Source organism: Ictidomys tridecemlineatus, chromosome 3 (assembly GCF_052094955.1).
Source record: "Ictidomys tridecemlineatus isolate mIctTri1 chromosome 3, mIctTri1.hap1, whole genome shotgun sequence".
NCBI classification, from domain to species: domain Eukaryota; kingdom Metazoa; phylum Chordata; class Mammalia; order Rodentia; family Sciuridae; genus Ictidomys; species Ictidomys tridecemlineatus.
In genome coordinates, this window is record NC_135479.1 from 206495119 (window position 1) to 206520443 (window position 25325).

The 25325-nt window shown below is 34.9% G+C and overlaps 1 protein-coding gene across 13 annotated transcripts in view; it reads left to right on the top strand.

The window, feature by feature from the left end:
* Itsn1 (intersectin 1) overlaps window positions 1-25325 on the top strand; it is a 219128-nt gene that overhangs the window by 90957 nt on the left and 102846 nt on the right. For all 13 annotated transcript variants that reach the window (XR_013437001.1, XR_005734566.2, XR_013437002.1 and 10 more), the window contains 8 exons: window positions 3777-3840; window positions 7456-7593; window positions 8979-9094; window positions 12247-12509; window positions 14581-14730; window positions 14820-14960; window positions 20682-20769; window positions 21213-21352. Coding sequence is in view for 10 of the 13 variants with exons in the window: in XM_078044571.1 (XP_077900697.1) it covers window positions 3777-3840; window positions 7456-7593; window positions 8979-9094; window positions 12247-12509; window positions 14581-14730; window positions 14820-14960; window positions 20682-20769; window positions 21213-21352 (1100 nt within the window). In the remaining 3 variants the exon portion in view is untranslated. The remainder of the gene's footprint in view (window positions 1-3776; window positions 3841-7455; window positions 7594-8978; window positions 9095-12246; window positions 12510-14580; window positions 14731-14819; window positions 14961-20681; window positions 20770-21212; window positions 21353-25325) is intronic.

The window sequence follows — 25325 nt, forward strand, 5'->3', positions numbered from 1 at the left end:
GTAGAAAAATTTATTATCATAAATGGCAATAAATAAAATAAATTTAGTTTGTTTTAACTTTATATACTTTTGAGTTATTTGTCCAAAATATGTGTTGGACTAAACCAAGCTGTTGGTGCAATCAGAGATGATTTGTTGATGGTTGAAACACAAAGGTCATGGTCTTATTTGCAGCTATGAAAATATTATATGAACTCATAATCCTAAAAGCAGTTATTCATTTAACTTAAGAGAAATATCAAGAAAGTTGAACCAAAGCCCTAGTATATGAAGAGGCCCAAGTGAAATATGTAATTTGATATTCTAATCTGTTCCTTTTTCTTGGTTTTGTGTGTGTGTGTGTGTGTTCTTGTTTAAAGGCACTAATAACAAATCCAAAACTATCAAAAACAAAAGAAAAATATTTTTAAAAAGACAAGAAAGAATTAACAAGCATCTTTATGAAGATACACAATCATAACTTCTTAATCTAGTGCAGTAGTTCTCAACCTTGGAGTTGGGACATTCTAGATGAATACAATAAAAGTATAGGGGTTGTAGATTATTTTGTTTTATATAAATTAGAGGAGAATCTAGATTATCTTTGTAGTATCACTTTTACTACCTTATATTCACATATAATAATATTTCATTATTAGCTCCCCAAGAATTATATATAACCTGTTACTTCTCTGATCTCTGCTACTCCTGTAGCAAGAGCCCATTGTTAATGTCCTATCAGTTTTTAATGGGATTTCTAATTACCATTGTGTCTTATTTTCACCTTCTTACTTTGAATACCATCAGATCATGACTACATCTGTATGAGCAAGTTGTGGGCATGAGAATGTATGTCATTGATTGGTTCCAGCAGAAAAAAGTGAGAACTTCTGATCTTGTGATATGAACTAGTTTACCTTGGGAATGGAAGCTAATCCGGTAGTAGTGTTGTTTCCCCCAAGAATTACCTGATCAATTTAACTGACATACATTATTAGGTGTATGCCCCCTTCTTCTCTCACAATTTGATGAGTATTTTATTATTCTTAGAGAGAACTTATAAAATGGTCATTCTTGAATTAAGGTTATGTTAGAAGCTGTAGAATTCTCATAATCTTATTCATTCTAGCCTTTCTTCTCAAAGAGGTGTCTTATTATGAAGGTGACCATTCCATTTTTTTTTGTTTGTTTGTTTGTTTTTGCTTATTAATTAGGAAAGCTAAACTCTTGTCAATATTGGACATAAAGCATTAATTCCATGTAATTTTCTCTCTCCTGATATTCAGACTTCCCTATCCAAACATGGATGCCCACAGTTGGGTTTGTGAACTTGAGATTTCTGTTAATCCCCATAATATCAGTCTATATTCTAAAACTGGTACCCTATTATGTATCTAGGTTTCCATGAAAGAGTTCTGTGCACTCAAAGCTCAATTTTATGCTGTTGTGTTATGCTAAAATGTTATCTTATTTGTTGCTGATCTATTTTAATGTTTGCAAAATTGTTGTGAGACAGAATCAAGTTTTAGAATTGAAAGAGATAATTGTGATCTTCCAGTATAGGGATCAATAAACTTTTTCTATAAAAACAAGATAATAAGTTTTTAAAACTAGTAAGCCTCATGTTTTCTATTGCAAGTACTCGACTTTGCCACTGTGGCACAAAAGCAGCCTATTAAACCTATTCATGTTTAATGAATAGGCTTGACAAAGTTTTAGTAAAACTTTATTTATAAAAACAGGTGACAGGGCCATATGATCTATGGGCCATAGTTTGCTAGGTCCCATTCCAGGTTTTTTTCCTCATTTCAGAGATAGAGAAATTCATTTTAGAGAGGTAAAGTAGTTTTGTTAATGCCACATGACATTAAGGAGTCAGGGCTGAAATATAAGTGTCCAGATACCTATGATAGTCTTGGTTCTCCACCTTCCTATTAACCTGTTTATTTGAAAAAGATAAAATATTAATTGTATATGGTTCTGGAATGGGAGAATTGTTAAAAGTACTAATTAAAGCATTCACTTAAGTTTTGCTAATTTTATTTTAATGTTTTCAGCAAACTCTGAAGAAAATAATGAGGGACTGTGTCTGTGGCTCAGCAGTAGTGCACTTGCCTGGCACGTGGGAGGCACTGGGTTCGATTCTTAGCACTGCATATAAATAAGTAAAATAAAGGTCTGTCAATAACTAAAAATTTTTTTAAAAAAGAAAATAATGAATTTTCTTTTCAATACAACAGAGAACCTTTAGAATCTTTCCATTAACTTAGTAAAAATTGTTTATTAGATGCTGTTAATACATATACATATATACATACACACTAAAGAGAAATATATTCATATGTTTACCAAAACAGAAGGTTCGCTATTTTTAAGAGCCTCAAATTGAAAAATGCCTAAATGCCCATCAGAGCAAAATAAATTGGGCTATAGGCACAGAATGATATACCGTATAGCACACATACATAAAAATATACATATACATGTATGTACATGTATATAGTTATCATGTGTGCTTTTCTACCAATATTTTACATGTAAATAAAAGTTAAAATCATTGTCAGTAGTAATAAATATTAAATAATAAATATTAACTGCCACTTATTGAGTACTTTAATGTGCTTTATAAAGTTATGATTCCTTAAATGGTGGATCATAGGTTTTTCTAATCTGGAAAGCACCTTTGAGATGAAAAACTCAGGTCCAAATAAGTAAGGAAACTACCTTCCCAGAGTAACTCAGCAGAGTGTAAGCTAAGCTAGTACTGAAGCCCACAGTCCCCTGGTTTGTCAGGACTTTGTCCTTCCTTTTCTGGCTTTGGAGTGCTGGGACCTTGTGATCCCTTTCCTTCCTTACTTGCTATGCAAACACTCATCAACTTCTGTGTGTTTTGATGAGGTGATATTTGAAAACTGAAATAGCTAAGAGTAAAAGTTTATACATGGGAATCTTGCCAACAGAATTACTACAGCTTTCTGTCCTTGGATCTTCCTGGCACCACACAGCTTGACAGGCAGTGCTGGAATTAAGACATATTTGGGGTGTGTGTGTGTGTATGTGTGTGTGTCTTTGTTATACTAATTTAAACACTCAAAAATCTCCCATTGTATTTTCTATGTGATATATAAAGCTAATTTCTTGCCAGAAATGAAGATATTTGCAGTTATTTTAAGAAAATGAGACCTGATTTTGAAAGAAGAGTAGAAATTCCAGGAAGTATTTCTATTTTTGCTAACAGAAATTTTGTTCTAGTCCTGGCTATGATATTAGCCAGTTGTGCAACCTTCAATTCAATTTTTTTTTTAAAAAGTCTGTACAGTGAATGATTAGAAGTCCCTCCAAGGCCCTTTCCTTATCTAAGATATTGTAAATCTTCTCTGAATTTATGTGATGATAGTCACGGTGAAGGCAGCAGATGGTGACCATGGAGAAGATGTTCAGTTTATAGTGATAAAGTCTCACTTTTGTAAATAAAAGCCCAATACAAATAGAGATGTTAATCTGGACAAAAGAACAGGTTATATTTTGAAACTCTCATCTTCTACACACTCATTCCTTATTAAACACCCATTGAGCAAAAATGTATTGTGTGTCAGATGCAGCACTGTCATCTTTGTTTCTTTACTTTTGCTAGGGTTTAATTTCCTTTTTTAAAAGCCCCAGGGTAATAGCAAATACTGTGTAAAGCTCTGTGATTGCATGAGATTGCATGGTTCATAAGCACAGCCACTCTGGTCTTCCTGAGCAGGGGTTATTTGCTGACTCATCTTTATGTCTTTTCTCTGGTTTCTATTCAGGTCCCCAAGCAAGAACTATTCTTATGCAATCGAGTTTACCACAGGCTCAGCTGGCTTCAATATGGTAAGGAATAGAAAACCTTGGTTTGTATCAAGTGGAGACTTTATTTCTTAAATTGGTTTTTAGATTAGCATCATTATTTAGGGGAGAATATTTGGAGTACACTTAATTTTCAGGGAGTTGTGATGATTGCCGCTCTTTTTCCCTGTTAATTTTGAAAAACACAAAAGCAGAAAGATTAATACAGTGAATTCTTAATAACACAGCTTAACAGTTCTCAACTATGGCTTGGTTCTTTCTTCCTCCTTGGTGATTATTTTAAGCCAGCTCTCAGTTATATCATTTCATGTGTGAATATTTCACCTGGTGTCTTCAAATAGATTGGAATTTAAAAGTTATAGTCATAATACCATGTTTTAAGATAATTAAAACCATGATTTTAATAGTCATTCTTACCAAGTTAATCAAGTAGTGTTCAAATTTCTTAGATTAACTTAGTTTTTAAGTTTCTTTGTTCAAAGGAGGACTAATATAAATTTATACTTTGCTTATTTTCCCCCCACCTCTTTTTTTTTTTTTTTGGTGCAATGTGGTTGTACATAATAATGGGATTATTTGTTACATATTCATACATGCATATGGTATAACAATATTATTTGGCCAATATCATTCCCCAGCACTCTCCCCTCCCTCCCTGCCTTCCAGCCCTTGGTCCTTTTCCTGTACTCATCTCACCATGATTTTCATGAGATTTGCCCCCAGTTTTCTTTTCCTTTTTCTTTAGTTTCCACATATGAGAGAAAACATAAGACCCTTGACCTCCTGTATACCTTGCTTTTGTGTGTGTGAATGTGCATGTGCACACGGGCTAGATACTGAGACCTCATGCTTTCTATAGCATATGCTATACTGTTTAGCTCTGCTTCCAGTTCCTACTTTGCAGTATTTGATTGATACATCTTTTTAAAATCTTTTTTAATCTATAAATTTTTCCTTTTCCATCGGTCCCCTGGACCCCCTTAAAAACAAACATGTAGTCTAGTATATAGTTTTTTAGTGGCCTAACTTTTGAAGATTGCATTCCTGTGGTGGTGTTTAACTTGTTCCTGTATTTCCCATGAATTGGTAATTGGATCTAGAACAAGATTTTGCAACCTTTGCATTATTGACGTTTAGGGCCAGTAATTTCTTTACTGCAGAGGGCTGTCCTGAGCATTGTAGAATATTTTCTTTGTTTTGAGAGGTGGTTTAGAGATATGGTCTCACTTTATTGCTCTGGTTGGTGTCTGACTTGTGAGCTTGAGTGATCTTCCCACCATAGTCTCCCAAGTGCTCAAACTATAGGCGTGCATCACTGTGTCCAGCTCATGGCAGGTTTTTAGTAGGATCTCTTGTCTCTGTTTAGTAGATGCTACATTTAGTAGCATGATGCCTACCCCCAGTTATAACAACCCAAAATATCCCCAGACATTGACAAAAATTTCCCTTGGAGTTCAACATCATTCTTGGTTGAGAACCACAGTTTGAGTTTTATAGTTGTGGGTTTTTGTTGTTGTTGTTGTTGTTGTTGTTGTTGTTGTTGTTTTGTCTTTTGTTAAGCCTACATCAGAGATGTTACCTGTGTATTTTAATCAGAAGGCATATAATGTCTGCCTGTTTTGCAATGGTTTTTGTTTTGTTATTTTCAGTGCTGGAGATTGAACAACGGGCTCATATATGCTAAGCAAATGCTTTACCAGTACTAAACTAATCACCAGCCTCTATTCTGTGATAATTTTTAATAGCTCTTGATGGGTATTGTCTAGGTCTTATAGGTTTTCTTACATTTAGATGTTAGTAAGAATAGTTTTTTAACAAACCATGCATATTTAAAAATTTTTAAAAATATTATGTAATTACTTAATTTTGAGCTTTTCTGCATATATTATTGTTGTGTATCTTTTAGTTACATGTTGATGACTATGCCTAGAAAATGGATTTGGTTTACACTGCTCATATGCCAAATTCATGACTTTCACACAGGGTACATCGATCTGGTTTCTTCTCAAGTGACTGAGCTCTAATGCTGGTCAGCCTCTAGGGAAGCCTAGACAGGAAGATCGAAAGAAAGTTCCATGCCAGTCTTAACAACTTAGTGAGACCCTGTCTCAAAATGAAAAATAAAAAGGGATGAGGATGTGGCTCAGTAGTTAAGCACCCCTGGGTTCTATCCTTAGTACCAAAAAAGGGGAAGAAATTGAAACGTTTATTTTAAATTTATAACTTGTCTTCCAAAAAACACATTTGAGGCATCTCTTTTTAGAATGTTATATTCTTAATTCAAACACTAAAATGATATTTCTTTTTTTGGGAGGTACCAGGGATTGAACTCAGGGGTACTCTACCATTGAGCCACATCTCCAACACTATTTTATATTTTATTTAGAGACAGGGTCTCACTGAGTTGCTTAGCGCCTTGTTTTTGCTGAAGCTGGCTTTGAACTCAGAATCCTTCTGCCTTAGCCTTCTGAGCCACTGGGATCACATGGTGCACGCCACCATACCCAGCCAGGATACTTTAATTAAATATTTGCAACCATAATTATTCAATTATGAAGGAAAAAAAGAATTCTAATGGATTTACCTAGGAGTAGCTAACTGTGGGGTGTGAAAAGAAAAGGGGGATAAGAATCAGCAGGAAGGGTTTTCATTTGTAGCTCTGGGACAGGCAAAACTAGAGACAGAAAAGAGATCAGGGGTAGCAGGGCCTGGGTGGGGGAAAGGGAAGAGTTGGACTGGAGGGAGATGTGGGGATTCTGGGTGGTGTTGACTGTTCTGTGTACTCTGTTGATGGTTCTATTGCTATGTTTGTCAAACCTCGAAGAATTGTACTTTAAAAAGGGCAAATGTTACAATAATAGTAATACTAATAGATTTATGGACCTAAAGAAATATCATAATTAAGAGAAAAGCTTCTTGGGTTTTGCCATTGGCAAAGCCAGTTTCCTAATGTAGCATTTGTCTTTTTAACATTCTGGTTAACAGATGTGTTGTCTTGCATCTTCTTTTGGTATCTTGAAGTTGTTAAATAAAATCACATTCTGGTACTTGCTAGGAAAATCTGTTTACTGTAATTAACTACTTGGGCAACTGCATTGTCAAGAGTGATGGAAATTGAATCCCTAGAATGAGGAGGAAAGGCCTTAACTCTATGAATTGGAGCCATAGAGATCCAGCCTAATAGGCATGTATTGAGGTTGGGCAGCCTATCCAGTAGGCCACATCTGGCCTTCACCTGTTTTTGTAAATTAATTTTTATTGTTAAAACAGCTATGCCTGTTTATTTATATATTGTCTATGGCTGCTGCAAGGGCAGAATTCAGCATGATAGAGATTATCTTACAAACCGTACAGTATTGGCTGCCTCACCCTGAATGTGACATATTTTAAATATTTTAAATGTGTCACATTCCCAGGACTGAGTAGAGTATTACTGCAATCTTAGCATTTGTTGAGTACTGAACACTATTCCAACTATATAAAATATTTCATTTTATTCTTGTAGTGGTATGAAATAATTGTAAACTGAGGCAAGTAGACTCAATTGGCCTAGAATAAGAATTATAATACAGATCTAAAATAAATCAGCAATGCATGCATTTTTATGAAACTGGAAATGAAACTTTTTTGTTGAATTAGGAATCTTTCTGACATTGATCAAGATGGAAAACTCACAGCAGAAGAATTTATCCTGGCTATGCACCTAATTGATGTGGCTATGTCTGGCCAACCACTGCCACCTGTCCTGCCTCCAGAATACATTCCACCTTCCTTTAGGTAAGGAACATTTGGCTTTTGTAAGGAATTATGCATTGCATTGAGTATGTTAATTCCAAATTGGCTTTGTTGACCATCTTATAGTGATTTCCATTCTTGACAAGTAAATGAAATATCTGTGAATTCAAGAGAATCTTCCAGTCCAGGTTCTATCTTAATTCTGGGCCTTTCTGTTCTACAGGGTATTTATAGTATATTAGTAAATGCAATCAAATAAAACATTTTTGTATGAACTTATATAGTTGAAAACTGAATAAGCCCATATATAGGAAATAAAGCAAGGTGTGTATTATACACATTCCACAGATAACAAAAAATGCTAGCAATTCAGAAATTACAATCAGAAAGATAATTAAAGAAAATTATCTTTGTCTGAAATAGTCTCAGTCGACATGTCAAGAGTGTTCCCCAGAGTCTAGTTGGGACCCCACTGGCATGTCTACATGCATACACACATATCATCCAATACAGCGCCAACTCATGGCTTTACATGTAGAAGATTAATATAAGATCCCACAAGTGCAAAGAAGAGAAACAAAGACATACTTCTGTTCTGGGTCCTCAAACTTCAGGAAAGACTTGTGAGGAGAAATAGCCATCACTGTCCACACTGTCCTCATGCAGGAGCAAGCTGAGAAACTGAGTGCAGAAGAAGCAAGGGGCAGCTGAAGAAGCATTTGCCTATAAAATCTCACAGCTGCAGGGTTCACTGCAGGAGAAATTGAACATTGGAAACTATTGAAAGTGTGAAAAGAAGGATGGGGAGATTGTTTTGAAAGAGCAAGTTTAAACATAGTGATACTGATCAGTAAAGTAAGTGTATTTCAAAACTATAAAATACAGACATTTCGTGTGTTCAGGAAGTGGTTAAATGGAGAAATTTTTGTATAAGGAAAACGGTTGCTCCCAAATTACTGAGCTGCTGATCTTTCCTGGAAGGGATTGAAAGTTACTCACAAGGGTAATGGTAATAGCATCAGACTCACTGGGTGCTCATTATTTACCAGATACTTTATGATTATAAGCTAATTTAGCCCTTTTGAAGTGTCCTAATTTTTATGGTTTTTTCCCTTGCCAGGAGTTGGGGTGAGGGGTTCAGGGGATCAAACCTAGGATCTTGCACATGGAAAGCATGTGCTCTACCACTGAGCCACACCCTCATTCCCAACATTTTGAATAAGATAACACTCAGAATCTGATAACATATTCAAATATTCATTTTAAAAACTACAGAGTAAAGAAGTCCAAACTCTGTCTTTCCTCACTGTAAATGAAATTTGTTCCATGGTATGGTATAATCTAAAAATTCTTTTTCGTAGCTTGTTTCTACCTACCTCGTTTTATGTGGATTTGTTTCTTTTCTTTTCTTTTTTTCACAATTGCAGAAGAGTTCGATCAGGCAGTGGAATATCTGTTATAAGCTCAACATCTGTAGATCAGAGGTTACCAGAGGAACCAGCTTTAGAAGATGAACAGCAACAATTAGAAAAGAAATTACCTGGTAAGGCAGCCTTTACATTTGGCTTACACATCAGATTAAAGATTTTCAATCTGTAAGGCATAATGGAAATAAAAATAAATCTAGCTTCTGACATTTCTGTATTTCTTTGAGCATATCAGAAAAAGACGTTTAATGTGCTTTTAGATTTGAATCTGTGTAGAGAAATAAGAACATGTGTACTTTGCTGGTGCATCCTTATTCTAGTTGGGGTTTTTTTTTTTTTTTGGCGGAGCTGGGGATTGAACCCAAGGCCTTGTACGTGGAGGCAAGCACTCTATCAACTGAGCTATATGCCGAGTCCCCTTATTCTAGTTTTTAACTTGAAGTACTTATTATATACTGCTAAACAAAGATTTTATTAATGTTATCTATGGAATATAGAACACTAAAAATTTGCAGTTAGATGGTTTCTTAGGACCACCAGTGCAGAAGCAAAAAATAAAGTCAACTACTATAGCATTCTTGATGTGTTACAGAAGAATTAGAAACTCCTTAGCAGCAGGAACCTACTTTAAATTTAATGTGAACCTGTTTTAAATAATCCACATTTACAATGGTAAATCTATCATACTATTAAAAAAGTCCAAGGTGGCTATGAATTATTAATGATGAGATGATAATGATACTAAGAGGCAATTGAAATTTGCTATGAAGTCTCTTTATATTAAATACTTTGTCAATATCATTTTGGGGCAGTAAAGGGCTCAGCATTCCACAACCATTAATTAGTTTGCTGAGAACACAAGCTCTTCCAGACTGTTCTGTAAACTAAATAACTTTTCAGTTATGTTCAGTGATGAAATACTTATTTTAGTTTTTCTGTGTGCAAGGCTGGAAGAATCTAAATGCTAATCATACATGGTCCATACTCTCTAGAAACTTACATTAGAAAATTTAAGTTATCCATATAAACAATTGCTAAAACAGTAAGTACATAAGTGTGATAAGGTCCTGGAGAGTTTGTAGATGCACAACAAAGCTACTTATGGTTGGTTGTGGTATACTGAAAAGGACATGAGGAATTAAATCCCCATGGTCTAGATCACCGTTAAGTGAAAACCTGAGGATAGACAGGGTCACTACAAGTGGATGTGAGGAACATGTCAACTTTTGAAAACAATGGAAATGAATCCTCAATGGGATAAGGACAGGAATTCTTAGAATTTGGAATTTTCTTTTTCTATTAGTAGTAAGCATTCATTTTGGATTTTGAACAGGATGTGACATTGAGTATTTTTTTTTTGCATTGATTCTTTCCACAACCATTTATGATGTGCCTCCTATATACTAGGAATAGTGCCAGACATTGAATAAAAAAGATGTATAAAGATTTTCAGTGTTTTTAAAATTGAGATTAAATATGCATACTATAAAATTGAGCATCTTTTTTTTTTAAAAAAATTTTTAGTTGTAGATGAACAGCATGCCTTTATTTTGTTTCTTTATATATGGTGCTAAGGATCAAACCCACTACCACACACATGCTAGGCAAGCACTCTGCCACTGAGCTACAGCCACAGCTCCCAAATTGAACATTTTAAACTGTATAATTTAGTGGCTTATCACCTTGGCCCGCCACTCCAAAGTGAGGCTAAAACTGTGGAGATTTATTTCTCATGTGCTAAAGATCAGAGCCCAGGCAGTTTAGTTCCTGGTGAGAACACTCTTGTAGATAGCTGTTTACTCTCTGTGTCCTCCTATGGCCTTTCCTTGGTGTATGCATGGGTGTGGGGGAGTGATCTTCTTTTTCTTTCTCTTTTTATAAGGTCACTAATCTCATCATGGGCCCCACCCCTATGATCTAATCTAATCCTAGTTACCCCCAAAGATGTTTCCAAATATCATCACATTGGTGTAGTTAAGGCTGTAACATGAATTTGGGTGTGTGGTAGGGGCTGTACATTTATTCTATAATAATGGTGTTTATTATTACTCTCAGTTGTGCTAACATCACCCCTCTCTTCTTCCAAAAGAAAATACCCTACTTACTCACTCTCCATTCTCATTCACCCCAGCCCCGGACAGCCACCAATCTGCTTTCAGTTTCTTTGGATTTAACAATGGTGGGTAGTTCATATAATTGGAATCATATAATATTTGACCTTTTGTGCCTGGCTTCTTTCACTTAGCAGAGATTCCTTTGTAAGGATCATTTACTCATTCCCTGAGTGAAGGGACTTAAAGTTTTAAGGTGTCCGAGTAAAGAAGATAGTGCTACCTCTGAAATCACCAAATGTGATCTCATGCTAGGCTAGAACTCTACCACCTAGCCACTTTCCCAGCCTCGAGAGTTTCCCTTGTCTGGGGTGGATACCAAGGAGATGTATAGGAGGCAACACAAAGGTGAATACACATTGCTGGAAACAGGAAGGGGATGGAATATTTAGAAGTGAATAAAATAAAATAGATGAAAACAAAGGTGTAAAAAGGAAAAAGAGAAAAATGATGGAATTAAAAATTTATAGAAGTGTGTCAAAGAAGGAAACAAAAAAATGGATTAGAAAAAAATATTTACTGGGCTGGGGATGTGGCTCAAGCGGTAGCGCGCTCGCCTGGCATGCGTGTGGCCTGGGTTCGATCCTCAGCACCACATACAATCAAAGATGTTGTGTCTGCCGATAACTAAAAAATAAATATTAAAAAATTTTAAAAAAAAAGAAAGAAAAAAATATTTACTGACTGTGGTCCATTTAAGAATCTGGGCAGACCAGCTTCTTCAGTGTGAACCATGCAATATTTGCTCTCTACCCCTGCTTTGAGAAGTCACCTTGTTCAAACAGGAGACAGACAGTGCAGTTATAAGCTAAGGTGAAGGAGAGACTCATAATGCAGAAGAGATGGTGGGTCACTTGCTGAAGCAGGGCATGAAGAAGGGAAAGGGAAGAGTAGCAGGAGAGGAGAGGAATTGGGTGTAATACAGAATTATTGAAAGATTTTTGTAGAAATATAGTGTGTGGCATGGATGGTAACAAAGGTTAGAGGCAACTCTTCCCTAACCTTTCTGTTTCCTGTTTGTAGTGCTCACTATAAGGGCCCAGTAAGGAAACTTAGGGAGTTCTGGATTTGGTTTGTACTGTAGATTTCAAAATGCTAGTACATTTTTTCTTTGAAAATAATGGCTTTTCCTAATTGATCTGTTCTTTCTTTTAAAGTAACATTTGAAGATAAGAAGCGGGAAAATTTTGAACGTGGCAATCTAGAACTGGAGAAACGCAGACAAGCTCTCTTGGAACAGCAGCGCAAAGAGCAAGAACGCTTGGCTCAGCTGGAGAGGGCTGAGCAGGAGAGGAAAGAGCGGGAGCGCCAGGAGCAGGAGCGCAAAAGACAACTGGAGCTGGAGAAGCAACTGGAAAAGCAACGGGAACTGGAAAGGCAGAGAGAGGAGGAGAGGAGGAAAGAGATTGAGAGGCGAGAGGTAAGCAGCTGTGGAGAACCTTGTAATTAACACATGAGCTTTGTCTTTCTCTTGTAGAATTATTCAAATGATGTATTAATGTAGGACAGTCTGTTTTCCTTTTTAAATTTTTAATTTTTGTGTGTGTGAAACACTGGGCCTCATAAATGCGAGGTAAGTGTTCTACCACTATTCTATACACCCAGTCCTTCTTTCTTCCTTTTTTTTTTTTAATATTTATTTTTTAGTTGAAGTTGGACACAATATCTTTATTTTATTTATTTTTATGTGTTGCTGAGGATCAAACCCAGGGCCTCTCACATGCTAGGCAAGCAGTCTACTGCTGAGCCACAACCCAGCTCTCTTTCTGTTTTTCTTTGAGACAGAGTCTCATTAAGTTGTCCAGATAGGCCAACTTTGAATTTGTGATCCTCTTGCCTCAATCTCCTGAGTAGCTGGGATTACAAGCATATAACCGCCCCACTAGGCTGTTGTTTTTCCTTTTAATAATCTGGAGATTGTAGTGTATTCAAAAGTTACACAACTTTCACCACTCTCTATTCTGGAGCATTTTCATCATCCCAAAAAGAAACCCCTTGCACTAAGGGGTAATTCCCCATTCCTCTTTACCCCCAGCCCCTGCAACCACTTCCTTATCTCTCTAGATTTACCTGTTCTGGAAGTTGTATAGTATATGGCCTTTTGTGTCTAGATTTCACTTTGCCTGGCATTTTCAAGGTTCATCCATATTTTAGCATGAATCAGTATTTTATCCTTTTTTATGGCTGAGTAGTATTCTGTTTTATAGATATACTACGTTTCATTTATCTACTCATAAGTTGATGAACTTTGAGTTATTTTTTTTAGCTATTACAAATGCTAATATCAACATTCTTCTATAAGTTTTTTATTGCACTGTCTTATAACAAACTAAGAGCAGTTAGGTTTTTTTCAGATTCTTTTCTCTGTATTTACACATTTATATAAAAATGTAAAGATTTATGTGGTGGCATAGGTGGAGGTTGTATAATTTTAAACCACTTGATGTTATCAGAGCCATTGTACTGTTTTGAGACTGTCCCCCCCCCCTAAAAATATGTCTGGGAAATCTTCATATATTCTATGGTGTCAGATATGGAAAGGGACCAAGTCAATCTCTTATTCAACTTCACAATTTTCCTATATTACTACAGAAGCAAAGCTATGATTCTTTTCACATGAATGAAATATAAAGATGAGGAATTTTTCTTTATTAAAAAAAATACTTTGGTTTCATCTATTTGGTATTGGAGATTGAAACCAATGCATTGCACAGGCCAACCATGCATTCCACTCTCCACCCCAATAAGATTTCAGTTACCAGAATGGACAATGGAAAGGCATACCACCTTCCTTTTTTAAAGTATTTATTCAGAATTGTTTAGTAGACAAATTTACTATTGCTATGCATTGCTAGCCCCTGGAGTTTCAGTGATGACTAGATGTGCCACTTGGCCTCCGGGACTTTGTTGTGTGATTGGGAGCTTGCTGAGTAAGAGGCAGTCACACTACCAACAGCAAAATCTATACAAATATTCCAAAACTGAAAACTGCCGAGACCAGAAACACTTGTGGTCCCAGCATTCTGGATAAGGAAAGCTTAACTGTAAATAATAGTTTCTCTTTTGTTGGGAAAAAAAACAAGTTTTGTTTGTTTTTAGTTCTTAGATTTAAGATTGATTTAGATTTAGAATTGTATAGGTTTAAACTTGATTTTACTAAAGAAATTTTCCTTCCTGTTTGTGAGTCTGTAAATAAAAAGGAGCACTTTTATTTAGCATGTCATGCATTCTGGAAGGCATGAAGAATGAGATTCCAATGTGAAATGATCCTCTTGGTTCTCATCTTATGTAAATATAATTTGTTCTGAATATTCCCTTTTTTTCCTTAGAAGGAGCACTGATTTTTATAAAAATTTTTATTGCTTTATGATATGATTTCTTGTAATGTCTATATTTCATCCTTAAAAGGAAAGACTTACTACATGATACTTTTGTTAAGAGACATGTTAGAGCATAAGAACTGAAAAATTAATAAACTGTGACTTTGACAGGCTGCGAAACGGGAACTTGAGAGACAACGACAACTTGAATGGGAACGGAACCGAAGGCAAGAACTTTTAAATCAAAGAAATAAAGAACAAGAGGACATAGTTGTATTGAAAGCAAAGAAAAAGACTTTGGAATTTGAATTAGAAGCTCTAGTGAGTGATATTTGATCATGCTTTGGATATATACTACTATTGAACCATTAAAAATGGTAATAATTCCTTTTATCTTTCATTTGTTAAAGAATGATAAAAAGCATCAACTAGAAGGAAAACTTCAAGATATCAGATGTCGATTAACCACCCAAAGGCAAGAAATTGAGAGTACAAACAAATCTAGAGAGTTGAGAATTGCCGAAATCACCCATTTGCAGCAACAGTTACAGGTGAGAAAACAATGTATCACAAAAGATTTTAGGCTTACATGCTTGCCTCTGATTCATTTTATTTATTTATTCATTCAACAGACAGTAAGCATCTACCATATACTAGATTTCTGGGGGAAAAAGGTGAAGTAGGTGGGGTCCTTTTCTTAAAAGTCAGCTGTCAAGTAAACAAACTCAACAAGTGTTTGCTACACGCTGTTAGGTGCTGGGCTGTCTTTTAGGTACTGAGGCTATAGTGTTGAGCAACGGAAATGAGACCGAGAGTGAGCTGAATGGACCTTACCCTCTGTGTGCAAGAGGGACACATACTAACAGAACTATAAAATTTGTATCTATGAGAAAATGAAAAGTGCAAGGACAGTAGTAGGAAGGCAGTAGAGAGTCCTGGCGGTTAGCAGTGTTGTGATTTAAACTAAGGTAGTCAGGGTAGGCCTTTTGTGAAGGTGACATTTGCACAGATTTGAAGTCTGTAATGGACTAAACTATGGCAGAACAAGTTTTAAGTAGGGATACAGCAGTGCCACCAGTGACCTGATGCTGAAGCAGGCTTCTGGGATGCCAAGTAGAGGCCAGACCATACAGGACTAGTAAATAGGTACAATTAAGATTTTAGTGGGATGTAAGAAAGATGTGTAGGGTAAGACTTGAGACTTGATAGTGTGCTAGTGGCAATTTTGCCTTCATTTACCTCTCATCTATTATCTCACCTGGTATGATAGAACTGTTATCTCACCTAGTTTGGTATCAAGCATTGAACTACAGGGGGATCAAATTCATGCAGATATTACCTGCAGATCATCATATTTGACCACAGTGACTCTTTCACTTCTTTTTCTCAGCATGATGATTTCAAGATTGATTTTTCAATGTTGTTGAGTGAATAAGAACATTGTTTCATTTTATCACTGAGTAATATTTACTAATCCCTTCACCTGTTGATTAATATCTGGGTTCTTTCCAATTGGGGATTTTCATAACTAAAACTACAATGAATATTTATGTATAGTATTTTTGTGGAATTATAACTTATTTCTCCAAGGCAAATTTTTTGGAGTGTAATTGTGCCATATAAGTCTTATCTTTAAACCCCCCTACCACAAAACTGTCAATGGTAGAAATTATGTGTACCTCTTCACATTCTAATCAGCAATCTGTGAGTGATACAGTTGTTTCCCATCCTTACCAATACTTGATGTTGTCATTATTTTAAAGTTTGACTTTTCTGGTAGGTATGCAGCAAATATATTTCATTTTTTCTTTTGTATGCATTTCCATGAAGACTGATGATGTTGGTCATCGTTTTACATGTTGCATGGTATCATTTGTGTATCTTCAAACTATCTGAACTTGCCTGTCCATTTTTGGTTGAGTTGTTTTCCTTACTACTGAATTGTAAGACTTCTATATAAATTCTTGTCAACAAGTCATTTGTTAAGTACATGATCTGCAGATATTTTCTCCCAACTTTTGGTTTGCTTCTCATTTTCATAATACTATTTTTTAAAGGACGGAAATTTTAAATTTTGATAAGGTTTAGTTTGTTAATTTATTTGTATTATCATGCTTTTTGTGTTCTAAGAAATCTTTGCCCCATGGCTGCAACATTTTCTTCTATGTTTTCCTTCAAAAGTTTTATAGTTTTACATATTTAGGTCTATAATCCATTTCACGTTGGTTTTTGCATATGGTCCTAAGTTAGAAGTTGATGTTCATTTTTCTCCGTATATACCCAGTGCCATTTATTGAAAACACTTGCCTTTCCCATTAAATTTCCATGGTAGCTTGTGGAAAAGCAGTTGCATATATTTGTAAAAGGTCTGTTCTGAACTCTTCCTTTAATCTGTATCTATCCTTTCACCATCACCTTACTCCATGGATAACTATAGCCTTATTCTGGTTTTTTGAAATCAAGTAGTTTGAGTACCCTTTTATTGTTATTCTTTTTGGAAAAAAAAATTTTGGCTATTCTAAGTCATTTCCATAAAAATTACAAAATTAGCATGTCAGTTTTGTTTGTTTTTTTTTCCTTCAAAAATACATAGAACTAAAACAATTTTTATAGAACATTGTTGCAATTCCTTTGAATTTATTGATCATTTTAGGAAGATTTAACATTTAACAAGAGTTTTATAGATTGTCTCTCAATTTATTTAGGTGGTTGTAAATTTCTTTCAGCATATTTTTTGTAGTTTTCATATTTTTGTAGTTTTATATATGTGTTTTTAAAAGTTTTCCTTAAGTATTCTGTGGTCAATGCAATTGTATATTGCCTATTTTTTACTTCAGTTTCCAACTATATAATGTCAATATATAAAAATATAATTTATTTTTTATAGTTATTTTTCTGTGTTATTGTTTTTTTTTTTTTCTTTTCTGTGTTATTGTTTAGCTAATTTCTCAGGGTTTGTTTTTCTTTTTTGCAGTGCTGGGGATGGAACCCAGGATTGCACATATGCTAGGCAAGCAAGTGCTCAACCACTGAGCTATATTCCCAGCTCCAGTGTCTTCTTTCTTTCTTTCTTTCTTTCTTTCTTTTTTTTTTTTTTTGGTACCTGGGGATTGAGCCCAGGAGCACTCGACCACTGAGCCACATCCCTAGACCTTTTCTATATTTTATTTAGAGACAGGGTCTCACTGAGTTACTAAGTGCCTCACTAATTAATCTGCTGGCTTTGAACTTGTTATTCTCCTGCTTCAGTCTCATGAGTTGCTGCAATTACAAGTATGCATCACTGTTCCTGGCTTCCTGTATCTTATTTCTAAAAGAATGTTTTTTAGATTCTTTAGGAGTTTTTAGCTATATAAACTTGCCATGCTTGAAAAAAGACAGCTTTATTTTTCATTTTCTAAACTGTATGCCTTTTATATCTATAAACAACTATGTAAATAAGTCTAATAATTTTGATAAAATAAATTCACTGAAATATATAAATTATCAAAATAGAGTCAAGAAGAAACAAAAAAACCTGAATATTTATATATCTATTAAATAAATTTACTGTTAAATATCCTACCACAAAGAAAACCCTAGATCTACAAGGCCTCACTGATAAAAGTCACCAAAAATTAAAGAAGAGATACCATTTCAACATAAACATTTTAAAATAGAAGAGGAAGGAATATTCTCTAACATTTTCTGAGCTCAGCATTACCCTGATACCAAAACCAGACAAGGATATTACAAGAAAACTCTAAACCAACATCCTCAATATCCTTTATAAATTTAAATGTGATTTTTTTTTTTTTTTTTTTTTTTTTTTTTTGCCTTACTTAGTTGACCAGGACATCCAGAACTATGTTGAAGAGAAGTGCTAAGAACATTATTCTGGGTCTTAGAAGGAAAAAACTCTGTCACAAATAAGGAAGGGTAACTAGGTTTTCTATAGATGCCCTTCATCGGCCATGTTTGTTTTTGTTTGGGACATCTATGGAGATGATTTTGTGGTGTTTTTTTTCTTTTCTACTTTGTTTAGATGAAGATTTATGTTGATTGCAATTTGAATGTAAAACCAACCTCCATTTTTGGGGTACACCACACTTGGCCATAGTATATTACCCCTTTTAGAATATTCAACTTGCTCTTGTTTATTAAGAATCTTTTCATTTAAATTCATGAAAGATATTGGTTACCTTCTAAATGCTAATTAACTCTGTTTATATGTCTTTCATTAACTATTGATGAAAAGTTTCATAAGATAGTCCCCTGGAAAATTTAGAGTTAAAGGTGTTGTGTTTAGTTTCAGTATCAATTTATCACAGAATGTTGTGTGAACAAACACACTTATTACTTATGACTGATGTTTAGAATATTCAGTTATTGATAATAAATAAAAGTCAGGATTCTTAAAGTAGTGAATGGGAAAATAATACCTAATTAGAAGAAATAAAGGGACATAGCAGGCAAGGAGATATTGGTTCACTTTCCTTTCATGGATTAGCAGATACTTAACTTTGCAAATGAGTTGGGTATTCCTTAATATTGGTTTGACCTACTTTATAAATTTAAGTTGTACACCTTAAAGTAATGTTTATATAAGTAAAACAATCTCAGTGATCTGAGTTAGGTTTTGTCTTGATATTTCTTTGTCTTAGTTCAGAAAAGAAACTTTGGGATTGGGAAATAGGAAGGAGAATAAAAGGGAAAACTCAGTTGGTTTTGCTTTTTTTTTTTTGAGAAAATGACTGATTTATGTATTCTGTTCTATGAAGTTTTTCGTGTGTGTGTGTGTGTGTATGTGTGTGTGTGTGTGTGTGTGTGTGTGTGTGTGTGTTGGGGGTTATTTATAGAAAAGGAGGCTTCTAAATCCTCTGTTGAGCTGACCTCTCTGCCATATGGGCCAATAGTATATGAAGGTTTTTTTCCACATAGGCTAGTCTGTATCTAAAGGTAGATGTTCCAAAAGAGAGGTTCTTGGCCTCTGATGATTTTTGAGACATGGTCTTGCTGTTTCTCAGGGAAGTCTTGAACTCATGTGCTGGCTCTGAAAAACAATCTTTTAAATATTTATTTTTAGTTTTAGGCGGACACAATATCTTTATTTTATTCTTACTTGGTGCTGAGAATTGAACCCAGTGCCTCATGCATGCTAGGCGAGCACGCTACCACTTGAGCCACATCCCCAGCCCCGATCATTTTTAATTATGGCACTTTTATATTTTCAAGCCCAAAGTCAATACTTAGAGTTCACTTTTTATAAAGGTAAAAATAAAAGTCAAATATTCCCTATATATCTGCTGTTTTGTTTCATGTTGTGTTGTTTTTGATACTGGGGATTGAACCCAGGGACACAGTACTGCTAAGCTACATTCCCACGTTTGTTTGTTTGTTTCTTCCCCATTTTTGAGACAGGGTTTCTCTTGGTTGCTGAGGCTAGCCTCAAACTTGGGATCCTCCTGCCTCAGCCTCCTAGTTGTTGGGATCACAGGTGTGGCCATGGCCTCTTATATCTGAAAAGCCTACCATTTTACTGAAATGTGTAGAAACTATAGAGAATACTTACAGCTGAACTTAAGCAAATACTGTGCATGGCATGTTACCCACAAAAAATTCCAAATAGCATTTGTACAGTATGGTTTTCGTTTTTATCATTGTGTAAGTTAAAATATAGGTGGTTCAAGACTTTTATGTACCTGTTTAAAGTTCCATTCTTTGTGACAGAAAAACATGCACATTTAAAGCAGTTAAGATTCTAGTGGTTAAAAATCTGTTTTGTTCCCAACTTCAGGTATATCATAAACCTAAATTTTGCCGTATTAAGTATTAAAGCTCAGATTATAATAACAGATTAATTTCTTCCAAATTAGTTTACAAGCAGTTGGGCCACTGTATTTATACTTGATCTCCATGCAATTGAGAGATCCTCACTTCTGTTTTCTGTGTGCACAGTGTTTTTGAAGTGCTATCTCTAAAAGCTTATAAATGTCCAGTGAGACAACAAGAATGTAAGCAATACCAAGGAAGCTATAACTGTCTTAACTTTATTTTAGTGAAAAGCACTTGGCAAACAGTTTATTCCTTGACAAGAAAACAAGAGTCACCCTGACTAGCAGTTAAATGTGGTTCACCATAAAGCACTTGGGAAGAGCTGACTAACCTCTCTGCTATTCAGGCCATTCAGGAGTATCTCTGAGGGTCAAGAAAACTGACTTAAGCACTAATTCTGCGTGTGGACATGGGAGTGTTCCCTGTCATTCACGGTTGTTTTTCTCCTCCACCCCTAGGAATCTCAGCAAATGCTTGGAAGACTTATTCCAGAAAAACAGATACTTAACGACCAATTAAAACAAGTTCAGCAGAACAGTTTGCACAGTAGGTATTTTATTTATGTATTTATTTATTTATTTTATTATTTTTTAGTTGTGGATGTACCTTTATTTTTAAAAATTTATATATATTTATATCGAGGCCAGTGCCTCACACATGTTAGGCAGGAGCTCTGCCACTGAGCCACAACCCCAGCCCCAGAATTTTAAAGTTGGCTTTTTCCCTCCCTCTCCTTTAATTCCTTTCTCTCTCCTTCTCCCTCCTTTTCTCCCTCTTTCATTTTAAATATGCTGGGGATTAAACCTAGGGCCTCACCTCACGCGTGCCCAGCACAGCTCTACGGGCTCTACTGCCGAGCTGCACCCCAGCCACAACCTTTTCCTTTTTTACAAGCAGCAAGAATTTTCTTAAGTGACATGAAAACGTTAAAAAACATTTCCCTCACTGCCAATTAAAGTTTTTCCTGTCTCACTGTTTTTCTAAAATAGGAGATTCACTTCTTACACTCAAAAGAGCCTTAGAAGCAAAAGAACTAGCTCGCCAGCAGCTACGAGACCAACTGGATGAGGTGGAGAAAGAAACTAGGTCAAAACTGCAGGAGATTGATATTTTCAATAACCAGCTGAAGGTAACTGTTCTCTATGTGCCTACATGTATGTCTTACCCTTTCATTTTCCTAACTGTCCAGCTGATTAGTTGATGTGGAATCCCAGGTAGAAAAATGTATTGAACTTGCGTTTCAACCTTGGTGAAAGCCTTCACTTTTATGGATGAGCATTATACCATCTAAATTGCATTTTTCTTCCTTGAGATATAAAAGTGAATTTGGCATTTATAAATTCTGGATCAGTGAGTGGCCCCAGCATTTTGTCTGTTTTTAACCTGAATTGTTTTGTATACATTTTCATCTTTTTGCCTGTTCATAGCCATATCAAGTGGAATTTCAGAAACCAGGCCTTCAAAGCTTCCTCTTTCTTGTGTTCTTTGCATACTGCTCAGAGGGATTGTTTTTCCTCTTAAAACTGAGAACTTTTCTGCCACTTCTTGCCTTTAAGATTGGGCTTAAATAATTAGTCATTTTGTTCCCTCACATTCTAAATTTTTATTGTTTAGTGCACTAATTGCTTTTCTTTTGTGGCAGAAGTGGTGTATGTTTTTGTCACATTTGCACAGGAAAATTAGAAAAATGTCCGAGCTCTAAGGGAACATAAAATGGTAAAGATCACAGGTTCTTTCTGATTGCTTTCAAATAAACCTCACAACTTTATCATCCTAAGAATATTAACTCTTACAAGAAATCCAGAATGGAAACAGCTCATTTTCTCTTCTTTCTTTCTTTTTTTCTTTTTCTTTAGTATTTTTAGTTATAGATGAACATGATACCTTTATTTTGTTTATTTATTTTTATGTGGTTCTAGGGATTGAACCCAGGACCTCACACATGCTAGGCAAGCACTCTACCACTGAGCTACATCCTCAGCCCTTTTTGTTTTTTATTTTGAGACAGTCTAGCTAAGTTGCTTAGGGCCTCACTAAATTATTGCTGAGGGGGGCTTTGAACTTGCAATCTTCCTGGGTCAGCCCCCAAGAAGCTTGTCCAACAAGCTCATTTCTTTTAAATAATTATTATATGTTATTTTAAATTTAAGTAAGCTATTAGAGTTTTTAATCTGCTATGTTCTTTTAGAAATTGGATGTGATACTTTTTTTTTTCTTTCAAAATATTTGTCTTTCTTTTTCTAACTTAAAATTCTTTATAAACTTGTTTCTGGCCATTTTAGCTTTTGAAACTAGGAAGTAAAATTCCTATTCTTTATTTCTAAACCATAAAAATTAAAAAAATTATAAAGTTTATTTGAGATTTTTAGTTTACCTTTGGATTGAGAGATTAGACCAGATTGTGTAGACATCTAAATTTGAGGTGTTTGTGCTATTTTTTGGAGCATGAGGTAATGAACTTTGCTAAGTTGTACAATTCCCAGAATGTGCTGTTCATAGAAACAGCACAATTTTTTTTTTAGGAAAAATATTTAGCCAACCTAGTGTTTTTCTTCACTTTGCTTTTATGCTTATGTTGTGCCGGTGTGTATATTATCTGTATTTTATATTTGTATGTATGTGATTTAAGTGTGGCATATAAGTATTGAAATTGCAGCTGTAAGTTCTCCATCTCTTAAGTACAATCAAAATCCTCACATATGGGTTCTAGGGATGGAACCCAGGACCTCACACATGCTAGGCAAGCACTCTATCACTGAGCTACAATCCAGCTCACTTTCTTTTCTTTCTTACTTTTTCTTTTTCTTTTTTTTTGGTGCCTTGGATTGAACCCAGGGGTGCTGCTTAGCCACTGAACCCAGGGGTGCTTAGCCACTGAGCCACATCCTCAGTTGCAATTTTATAGTTTTTTTTAATAATCAAGATTTTTGCCTTAATATAGATTTCTTTTCTAGAATTTTGATTCCCAAAGGGAGACTTTGATTAATACTTAGAAGATGTATGGATTAAATAACTTTGGTAATTGAATCGCTCTTGTCCTTGCTAAAGAAAACTCCCTTAAAATATGGTGTAAGTCATTCTTATGATGAATTAGTAGTGGTGGTGGTGGTGGTATTTTTTTTTTTTTTTTTGTACTGGGATTGAACCCAAGGAGAAGAGGTGCTTTACAATTGAACTACAGGCCCGGCTTTTTTTTTTTTTTTCCCCTCTTTTTTCTTCTCCCCACCCCCAAGTTGCTGAGGCTGACCTTGAACCTATGATCTTCCTGTCTCAGCCTCCAATTTGCTGGGATTACAGGTGTACACCACCATGCCTGACGACTAATTACTATTTAATTAACTAATGCTGCCTTCAGTATCAGAGCTTTTCTTATGCAGTTCTACAAAGACTGACTTTATTTTTTCTCCCCTACTGGCCCTTTTTCAATATCCTTGTTTTTAAATAAGAACATTTTTTTCCGTCTTTTAAATTTTTATTTTGTTGTTCTATTATTAATTTAGTTTAATGATTAAGTTAATTTTCTATTTAAATTTAATCTAGTGAGTAAAAAAGTCACAAGCCAATATAACTATATTGTTTTGCCATTAACACTCATTTAGAAAACTTACTGAATGTGATATGTTGTCTTATGGTTATTATTTTTAGAATTCCTCTGAAACTAAAACAGAAGCAATTAAATCAAAGAATCAAAAGATTTATAATTTGATTGTGACCACTCAGAGATTGAGTTAACATTTAGTTTATCAGGGGTCTTCTTGCCTACGTTTCTTTGTTATAATCACACTGGAAAATGTGAAGCATTTTTTCTAACCTTAGAGCATGTATTCATTAGCAACTATAATTTTTATATGATGAGATAGAGCAGGAAGAGCTAGTAGCCTGACTTCTGGGATTTGTTGGATATCTCTCTTGATATAGCAGTCCTTACAGAGCACTAAATGATGCAGAACTTTATTTCTGCCTTGCCCAGAGAGAAGTTAATTTCCTGCAGTTAGCCTGATGGTGTAGATCTGCTGTATTTTAAACCTTTTTTTCCTAAAAGGAAACCAGCTAGAGAGTATAGAAAAGAAATTGGCTCTTGGCAGTTGTATTTCATATTCATAAAGACTGTTCACATGGAAGAAGAAAATGTAATTCATTCGATGCAGGCTAGTACAAAGCATTTTAATTAGTTGACCAGGACACTAAACCTACTTGAAATTGTTGGCTTCACAATTGAGGAACTAATACTCTCCTCCCCAATATACACACACACACACACACACACACACACACACACACACACACACACACACACCTGCTTTCATGTACAAAGTCATGTCCAGCTTCTTAGGTATAAAATTATATGGGGAACATTTGTACCCTTATTTATCCCTCATTCTGAAGTATAAGACAGATTGAGAAGTATATTTAGTATTTAGTTTCTCTAATGAAAATTTATGAAACTAAGTATATTTTATTATTCTGCCATATATATATATATATATATATATATATATATATATATATATATACATGAGATCTAATTTAGTCCTTTCCTCCAGAATGTCTAGTTCACACTCATTTTTTTGTTTGAGGATTTCTTCTATTTTCTTCAATTCAGGAAGCATTACACTTCCACCTTTCCTATACAAGATCTGATAAGCAAGGATAGAAATTCTAAAGTCTTTATTTAAAAAGGAAATGTTGGGGCTGGGATTGTGGCTCAGTATTAGAACGCTCGCCTAGCACGTGTGAGGCCCTACCTGAGTTCGATCCTCAGCACAACATATAAATAAATAAATAAAATAAAGGTATTGTGTCCAACTACTATTGAAAAATAAATATTAAAAAAAATAAAAAGGAAATGTTTACTGTTGGAGTCAGATTAACAGTTCTTTGTTTCATATAGGAACCAATAGTGAAAATATGAAGCATACTTAGTCCACTGTTGTGATTTACTAGAGATTCACCATATGATCTCAAATTTTGGGCCCTTTTGTTTCTCTCTGATCTTTTAAATATGCATCTAACTTATCACCATAAATCAAGAAATACTAAGGAAGGAAACAAGAATCTTACCATAGCGAATCAACTTGGCTTTTTATTTTTTAAATAAGTCT